The sequence below is a fragment of the Coptis chinensis genome, chromosome 3 (genome assembly GCF_015680905.1).
Source record: "Coptis chinensis isolate HL-2020 chromosome 3, ASM1568090v1, whole genome shotgun sequence".
Classification (NCBI taxonomy): Eukaryota; Viridiplantae; Streptophyta; class Magnoliopsida; order Ranunculales; family Ranunculaceae; genus Coptis; species Coptis chinensis.
In genome coordinates, this window is record NC_141458.1 from 15,915,573 (window position 1) to 15,924,681 (window position 9,109).

At 39.5% G+C, this 9,109-nt stretch overlaps 1 protein-coding gene across 1 annotated transcript; it reads left to right on the plus strand.

The window, feature by feature from the left end:
* The first annotated feature begins 732 nt into the window (after positions 1-732).
* LOC147508213 (NADP-dependent glyceraldehyde-3-phosphate dehydrogenase-like) lies at positions 733-5,938 on the plus strand. The gene is made up of 11 exons (XM_086600783.1): positions 733-1,059; positions 1,297-1,475; positions 2,426-2,570; positions 2,659-2,852; positions 3,307-3,435; positions 3,874-3,993; positions 4,292-4,428; positions 4,507-4,662; positions 4,731-5,109; positions 5,322-5,438; positions 5,543-5,938. Exons 1-11 carry the CDS (start codon positions 915-917, stop codon positions 5,654-5,656), a joined length of 1,815 nt encoding a protein of 604 aa, XP_086456909.1. The 5' UTR covers positions 733-914; the 3' UTR covers positions 5,657-5,938.
* The last annotated feature ends 3,171 nt before the right edge of the window (positions 5,939-9,109 follow it).

Consider the following 9,109-nt stretch of genomic DNA (forward strand, 5'->3'; position numbering starts at 1 on the left):
CTTGTACAACTAGCAGATAGGAGATAAGAAACGATTCCCAAGATCATAAATGATTTTTTTTTCATCAAGAAGATTTCCATCTACAGCTTACATGTTTGCAGATTCTTTTCATAAAATCTAACGCTGGTTTGAAGTGCACAATCTAAATGACTACAGAGTGCAGATAACCAATTATCACGATGATTAGCTTTGATGCTTACTTTTAAACAACCAAGCTAACTGCTTTTGTTCAAAGCTAATATTTAGGTGGCTTCATTGCGGCAAGATGATAATAAATTGGAGTCATATATATTCCTAAATCATCGAGTCTTAAGCCCCAACCAGTATTAACTGGGTTTCCTAGCTGCCGATTTATGATAATAAAATGAGGGCGACAGAAACCACCGTGATGCCTAAACTAACTTTTGTGGGAAGATGTCTTTTCTTCTTTTTTTGGCAGAAAATGTCTTTTCTACTAACGCAATATAGTAATCCAAGAACTTAAATGCTGAATTCAAGAATTCGTATATTTGCTCAATAGTACATGCTAAATTCCAGTGATTTTTAGTTGGGCTGATCTTGAACTAAACGTATAACAAGCAGTGGGTCCAATAATTCCAAAGAAACAGGAAGCTTAAACAATGTTCCACGTGGATTTTCCAAGGTGTTAAGGTTATTATTCACCTTCAATCTGTACAGGAACATAAATAATATCACAGTAATTCAGAACCAACGTTGAAAACTAGGCTGATTACATGCTTGACATCTGCTGTTTGCATAAAACGCAAACCTCCTGTTTCGCCACCTTTATATGTAACTGCAATTAAAAGGAAGCCCATTGCTTCATAGTTCATAGTTCACACTTCGCACACCTCCTGCTTCAATCTCTCTATTTCTCAGATCTCTTTCTCTGTCTCTCTTCCCTCCCTATCAAGATGGCTGGGACTGGAGTGTTTACAGAGGTCATCAATGGAGCTGTTTTGAAATACAGCTCAGAAGGCGATTGGAAGAAATTTTCTTCCAAAAATGCTTTTCAGGTCGTGAACCCAGCAAACAGGAAAATTTGCTACAAAGTTCAAGGTAATAAGCAGTCTTATCGCTTCACAATTCTGTAGTTTCTTAATACGTAGCTCAATGTTATTTAGAAGAAAAAGACGATCACTTGTGGCCATGACGTTCATAGAACAAAGTTAATAACCACAGGGTAAATACTGCATGCACACCCTCAGGCTACCTTATTACGCACAAGAAAATGTTTTATTTTCTTAATAAACACTGCACATTTTTTATTTTAAAGAAATTCTGGCATTGGATCAGCTTTATCAAAGGAAAAGGAAGACGATACTTCAAAGAGTTCTCAGAAAGGCCGGGTTGAGAGTCCATTATGGAAGAGAGCTCAACTTCAGAAAGTTCAGACTACCTTACAAGCAAACAAGGCACCTATTGCGGAGTTAGTCAAAGAAATAGCTAAACCATCTAATGGGGCAGCAAGAGAGGTAATATAGTTAGACATTCATGGACTTTGGTGGTTTTTTTTATGTGGACAATTATTTTAAATCCAATAAAATACGGATCTAATTTATTATTATTATTATTATTTTATTTTTTATTTCAAAGAACAAGTCTACCGTCTCTACACTATATCATCGCCCGGTTTTCAAGAACCCACTCTCTACGAGCAGGCAAATTGAAATCTCTATTTACTTAATTTATAAACACCTTCCTCACAAAAATTAGAAACCCCCACTTTATTAATAATTTAGAAAAACCCTAATTTCACTTAAATTATTTAATTATTCTCTTTCCCTGAATTTAGAACAAGCCTTTTTTTATTAAGAATTTAGAAAAAAAATTCCTAATGTCATTTGGGAAAAAAAAAACCTCGGTGTACCACGGTTTGCATAATTGTAAATTTCTAATACTGCCCCAGCCTATCGAAAAGAAACAGAAAGGAAAAAAAAACTTCAAAAACAAATTGGCCAACTATATCAGTATCAAGCAAACTAATCTTGGACTCTTGGTTTCCGTTCAGACAAATACACTGACTTATGACTTGGCTTTTCAAGATGGAGATCTTGTTGTTAAGATGATTGTCACTTCCAAAAAAGTCCAAACACTGTTCATGTTTGCTAAAGGACTAGGTTTCAGGGCATAATGATCTTCATGGTAATGAGATTATGAGACCTGCGCATTCTTTAAGGCTAACAAATGTTGCGCATCATCCAGAAAATGCGTGCAACATTGGTGCACGCCAACACCGAAATAATGGCGCCAACAGACTCTGACTTGGGCCCTGACACTGCGCCTCCTCACCATTCCTAATTGGGCCCTTACATGGCCTTCATTTAACACATGGCCCATTTATAACACAACTACGAAAGTTCATTGCATCACCTCTCTAATATTATTAAATTGTTTCTTCGTTCACTCAAAAACTCTTCAAAAGTTGGCTGGGACTGGAGTGTTTTCTGAAATCTACAATGGACATGTATACAAGTACTACTCACAAGGAGAGTGGAAGAACTCTTCTTCAGGAAAGTCTGTTGACATCGTCAACCCAACCACCAGAAAAAATCAGTACAAGGTTCAAGGTACAAAAAAATAGTGAAATAAGTTTGCATGTTCTGTGCATGTGTGTTTTTGATGAAGCATTTTGAATGAGTTATATGATATTTGCAGCATGCACACAAGATGAAGTTAATGAAGTACTTGAAAGTGCAAAGAGTGCTCAAAAAGTTTGGGCTAAGACTCCATTATGGAAAAGAGCTGAGATGCTTCATAAAGTAGCTGCTATTTTGAAAGAAAACAAGGACCCTATTGCCGAGTGTCTTGTGAAAGAAGTTGCAAAACCAGCTAAAGATGCAGTTACTGAGGTACGGTGTTGGTTGTGCACAGTTTCATTAGTTTTCGAGTGATGGCTGATTATGTTGAATTCTGTTAATTTGAGTAATGGATATAATTGTGAGATGAAAAAAATGAAAATTCTTGCTCATTTTGAGTGAAGGCCGGGTTTTTACAGTTTGATCAGTTTTAGTGTTGGTATGCAGAGTATGTTCAATTTGAGCGATGGTTATATAAAATGATAAAATTGAGTAATGAATTAGAAAATTTGTTCATTTTGACTGAAGGGTGTGTTTAATATGATCATGTAGATATGGACTAAAGAGTGATGGTTTGAATATGATCAATTTGGAGATGGTTATGTACTTGATACCATTTTTCTTCTTTTCAATGTGCGCCTGGATGTGTGTATGTGTGTTTGTGAGCTAAAAATATCAGTTGAGTAGAGCATGTTCTGAAACCCACTTGCATTGTCATTTAATGAAGGTTGTGAGGTCTGGAGATCTTTTGTCCTACACTGCCGAAGAAGGGGTTAGGGTACTGGCAGAGGGAACATTCCTTACATCTGACAGCTTTCCTGGGAACGAAAGGAGCAAGTACTGCATGGTTTCGAAGGTAATTTCTTCATATGTTTTGATGTTCACCCAACATTAAATCTCTTGCATAGCCGCTTCCAAAGTGCTCTATCTTGTTTTTGACTCCCTTCAGGATAATTCTGATGTTGTTTTGGTTTTTTATTGCAAGGTTTTGATTTTCTTTTCGCCTTGCAAAATATTGATCGATTATGTTCATTCATATATATATATATATTGCTATCGCTACCTTCTAATGGAAATTACCTTCATAATCATATTGATGTTTAGTATATGTATTATAAGCTAGATTTCAAATCGTTTCACTAGTCTTTTCTTAATGGTACTCCACAACCCAGTTTATGAAAATGAGTAGTCTTGCAATTTAAGGGTCGGGATAAAAGGTAGATAACAAAAATAGTTTCTACACACTGTAGTTTTTATTCTTAGAATAATTAATTGATCTTTAATTAAACGGCAGATTCCACTCGGGGTTGTTTTGGCAATCCCACCCTTCAATTATCCTGTCAACCTAGCTGTCTCTAAAATGGGCCCTGCACTGATAGCCGGAAATGCACTTGTGCTCAAGCCTCCAACTCAGGTATTTTACGTTCTTGTAGCTCACTTTCCAATTCATTTTACACAATACATAAAATAGTGGAAAGTCATGCATGAATTCAGATGTACTTTGTTCCATGCTATCAATGAAAACATATGTACATACTCCCAGACTATCCTAGTAAAATGGACAAAATTGCTTATCATTTATGGACAATGATCATCAACTTGATGGCTTTGTTTAATTTAGACTACTGGAGGATCAAAATTCTTTTACCTGTCTTCTAGCAGTTGGTATTATATTAGGATATAATGCCCATAAACTCTCCTTATACATGCAGGGTGCTATAGCTGCGCTGCACATGGTGCATTGCTTTCATTTGGCTGGTTTTCCGAAAGGCCTTATTAGTTGTATTACTGGGAAAGGTTCCGAGATTGGTGATTTTCTCACAACGCATCCTGCAGTCAACTGTATAAGGTAAAATCCAGACGATTTGTAATAGTCCATAAGCTTTTCTTTCCTTCATTACATAAAAACTGCTTTTGCATAGCACAGCTTCACCGGTGGAGACACTGGAATTGAAATATCAAAGAAAGCAGGCATGATTCCACTTCAAATGGAACTTGGAGGAAAGGATGCTTGTATTGTACTTGAAGATGCCGATTTGGATTTGGTTGCATCCAATATTGTCAAAGGAGGCTTCTCCTATAGGTAATTTATCTCCTCCCTTGCACTCAGTTGATGAATATAGGATGACAATTTGTTTTTTATACTTGCAGTGGTCAGAGATGCACAGCCGTAAAAGTTGTCCTAGTGATGGAATCCGTAGCTGATGCTCTTGTAAAAAAAGTAAATGCCATGGTGTCCAAGTTGAAAGTTGGAAATCCTGAAGATGACTGTGATATCACCCCAGTTGTGTCAGAAACATCAGCTAACTTTATTGAGGAATTGACTATGGATGCCAAGCAGAAAGGAGCAACGTTATGCCAAGAGTACAAGAGAGAGGGAAATCTCATCTGGCCTTTGTTGCTAGACAATGTTAAACCTGATATGAGGATTGCATGGGAGGAGCCTTTTGGGCCTGTGTTGCCAGTCATCAGGATCAAATCTGCTGAAGAAGGAATTCGTCATTGCAATGGTAGCATTTATGGACTTCAGGTAAGACTTTGTCAGATGGTCAGAAAATCGCATTTCTGATGGTTTTGAGGGGGCACCCCTAATTTCACCATAGTTGTGTGTGTGTGTGTTTGGTTTGGGAGGGAGGGCATGTCTAAAAGGGCCTAAATAATAAAGTACATAATCTGTAACATTTAATAGGAAGGTCAGAAAATCGTATTTCCTCTATTCTGAGCTGATTAAAAAACATGCAGGGCTGTGTTTTTACAAGAGATATCAATAAAGCTATCTTAATCAGTGATGCGATGGAGACCGGAACAGTTCAGATCAACTCTGCACCCGCTCGTGGGCCAGATCATTTTCCTTTCCAGGTACACTTGATCATCCCCAAGAGCTACTATTATTTTTAGAAATTTTTTATATCCTGAACTTTCGCGTTTAAGCGGGAACTAGTAAACATCAGTGTTTATGACAGGGTTTGAGGGACAGTGGCATTGGGTCACAAGGAATCACCAACACAATTAGCATGATGACTAAGAACAAGAGCATTGTTGTCAACTTGCCTGCCCCTTCATATACCATGGGTTAAATCTTTTCGAAGAAAAGTAGCAGGGCTCAAACGCAATGGAAGGTGGGTCTGTCAACCACCCAGAGAAAAGAATGTTATTTAAGTATAAAAGTTCAGAATACTGGAAACAAGTAGAAAGAGAGGAAGGAAGGATTGTTCCTGAAATGGTAGAGAGACTTTGTTTCCATAGAGTTTGTCGTAACTCTCAAAGTGAAGTAATAGTTTTGTGACTAGTTTTATTTACAATTTCAGTAATATATAAAACTCCTATTCCCTTAATAATCCATCTGGAGAGTTTCTAGATATCATGAAGCAAAATGTTTGCAGGACAATGTTTCATTACGAAAGAGTTTTGAGGACATTGGTATGTCTCTAGGTAGGTCGTCCGCAACTCATTATGGAAACACGAGACTAATTCATATAAACATTTGCTGCACTCACTGTAAGTACCCTCCGTTCTCAAATATATCACTACAACACTCGTGTCCACACACCAGGTTATATCTTCACAGCTTGTATATTACCAGGTCGTACCACGCCACCAAGACTCAGGTCATCCCAAACTCAGGTCGTCTCAAATATCAAACACATCCACATATGGAAGCAAATGATCTACCGCGATCCTAAAACTCAGTCATCGCACCAATGAAGGAGACATTTACTTTGTAATAACATAAGTAATGACGAATCATCAAGATAGCACAAAATATGAATCTACACTTGATAATGACCTGGAGCAAATAAGGAAGGTCAGCTCAAACATTTATAAGTAGAGAGAGATGAACTACGTAAGACTTATTCAAGTTCACCCAAAAAACTTGATACGTAGGCAACTCTTATCCCAAGAAAGAGTGCATCCATTCCCTATCAACCTCAACATCAGGTTGTAGATACAAATATACACCTTTATATTGGCGTCGTCTGCTGGTTCGTTTCTTTGAGAAAAACACCCACACTATTTTCTCAAGCCCACGAAACTAGTTAGAAAACCACCATGGAAGAACAACTAAAAACTCTAGTAGATCAAGTAAAGTTTCTCCACGAGTCATTTACCACGCTCCAGCAAAAGAACCAAGCTATGCGCGAGCAAACCACCTCCAACACCAACAACCTGGCTCTAGATGCAATTGAAAACAACGCAGTCACAGCCCTCACTACAACCACCAATCAACAATTAGAGGACTTCGCCCAGCGGTTGGAGTAGTCAAGCGAAAAAGCCAGCGCAACTCAGATCATTCAAAAGATGCTCCAGTCATACAAAGCGTCACCATTCACCCACGAAGTCGGGGACAAACTTGCCTCCCAGCGATTTTATCCGACCAAAGTTCTGTTATGCGACGAAAAAGCTTGTGTCCGAGCCAAAGACATAGCTTCGTTTCAGCCAAATCCACGGGCTTCTACAACGCTCGGACTTTGATTACCTCAAATGCAAACTCTTTCCAGCTAGCTTGAAGGACGCAGCTTTAGACTGGATCTACACGCTAACTCCTGATTCAATCCACAACTTCGACAAGCTAGCCGAGACATTCGCAACAGAGTTCATCCACAACAGGAAGAAACAAGCCGACCTAAATTCCTTATTCCAGGTGAAGCAGGCACATGGCGAGACTATTCGCGCTTTCCTAGGACATTTCAAAAATGAACTCCTATCAATAGAGTCAGGCCTCAAGGACAGCTTTGCAACCTCTACATTCACCAACGCCCTCCTAGACAACTCCGAATTAGCAGGGTCTCTCATGCGCAACAAGCCAGAATGCCTAGACGACCTGTACCACAGAGTCGACAAGCATATGAATTACAAAGAATAGATGACCCAGCGCAAAGGCAAAGAAGTCATCGCAGTCAGCGACAAACATTGACCCAAAGAAAGCAACCAGTACTCAGGTAACAATAAGGGCACCAACTCCCACAAGCCATCGTACACCAAAAGAGAATTCTCCAACTTCTCCGGGCCTTAAAGCCATATATCCGAAGAAGATATATATACAGCACCTTACTTCAAACCAAACATCAACAAGGTGATCGCAATATCAGGACGTCCATACTGCCACTTCCACAAACTCCACTACCATGACACCGATAAATGTTGGAGTCTCAAGCACTACCTCCAAGACTTAGTCAAAAAGGGAAAACTGAAAGAGTTCCTGCCAGAAAGCGACCTCAGGCATAAATTGAATGCCAACCCTTGGCGAGGCGAGTCGTAGTCATGAGCGACACCTTTCGCAGAAAAGAGTAGAAGCGAAACGACGACGATCTAAATCTCCAAGTCGGTTGAGGTACAACAGAAGACAACACTCCTCCGATCACGACGAGGAAAAGGTAATCCACATGATTACAGACACCTCCAGCAATGAAACCTCCAGTCGTGAAAAGCGCAAGCGCGTAGGAGCATTGCAAGAAATCTACCACCTATCCCACAAAGTTGAAGTGATCACTCCTTGCCAACGCTCAATATACGACCTCAATATCATTCACCGAGGAAGATCTCGACAAAGTGTGCCTACCTCATAATGATGCTCCGGTAGTTCATGTCAAAATCAACGAAATAACAGTCAAGCGGGTCCTAATCGATCCAGGCAGCTCCTGCGACATCCTCTTCTACCAAACATACAAGGATATGCACCTGCCAGACTCAGTGATGATAGAGTCAAATGCACCACTCTACGGGTTCAATGAAGACCGCACAGATGCCATTGGAGACCAGTCTCTATTGGAGAAAAAGATGACATGGTCAAGACCTCAACACGTTTCAATGTGATTGATGTCAAGTCGTCATACACTGCCATCTTAGGATGCAAGTGGATTCATAAGATCCAAGCAATTCCATCAACCTTAGACCAAGTCATGCGGTTCCCGGACCCCGAGGCATCATAGAGCTCATAAGCAACCAACTAGAAGCTCATCGATGCAATCAAGTAAGCGCAACAACCAAGGCCAAAACTCAGGTCGTCCAGTCGAAAGACATCCCAAAACTGCAAGATCATCAAGCTTCTAGCCCTCCAACATCCATAATAGACATGTTCAAGGAAAAACAAGCACAAGTCAAATCTGGAGAGAAAGTCAATTTGGGCACAAATGATTACCCAAAATTTGTTTATGTAGGGACTGATTTAGACCCCAAGCTCAAGGAACAACTTGTCAACTTTCTATCTCTCAATAAAGATGTTTTTGTTTGGTCGTATATCGATATGCCAGGAATCGACCCTTAGGTCGATTGCCACAAATTAAATGTAGATCCAACTATAAAGTCAATCAAACAACGACCTAGGAAACTAGCACTCAAATTTCAAAAAGCTATCAATGAAGAGATATAAAAGCTCAAAAAAGTTGGATTCATTAGAGAGGTCAAGTACCCGACCTAGTTAGCTAACATCGTAGCCATTCCTAAGAAAAATGGTCAGGTACGACTCTGCATAAACTTCACCAACGTCAACAAGTATTGCCAAAAGGACAGCTTCCCCCTACCCAGGATTG

What these genes read in the sequence shown, in the direction of transcription:
- LOC147508213 (XM_086600783.1), top strand. Translation starts at nt 915, where the DNA reads ATGGCTGGGACTGGAGTGTTTACAGAGGTCATCAATGGAGCTGTTTTG. An exon ending in CTAATGGGGCAGCAAGAGAG is followed by an intron (nt 1,476 to 2,425) that starts GTAATATAGTTA and finishes ACTCTTCAAAAG; the next exon opens with TTGGCTGGGACTGGAGTGTT. An exon ending in AAATCAGTACAAGGTTCAAG is followed by an intron (nt 2,571 to 2,658) that starts GTACAAAAAAAT and finishes TGATATTTGCAG; the next exon opens with CATGCACACAAGATGAAGTT.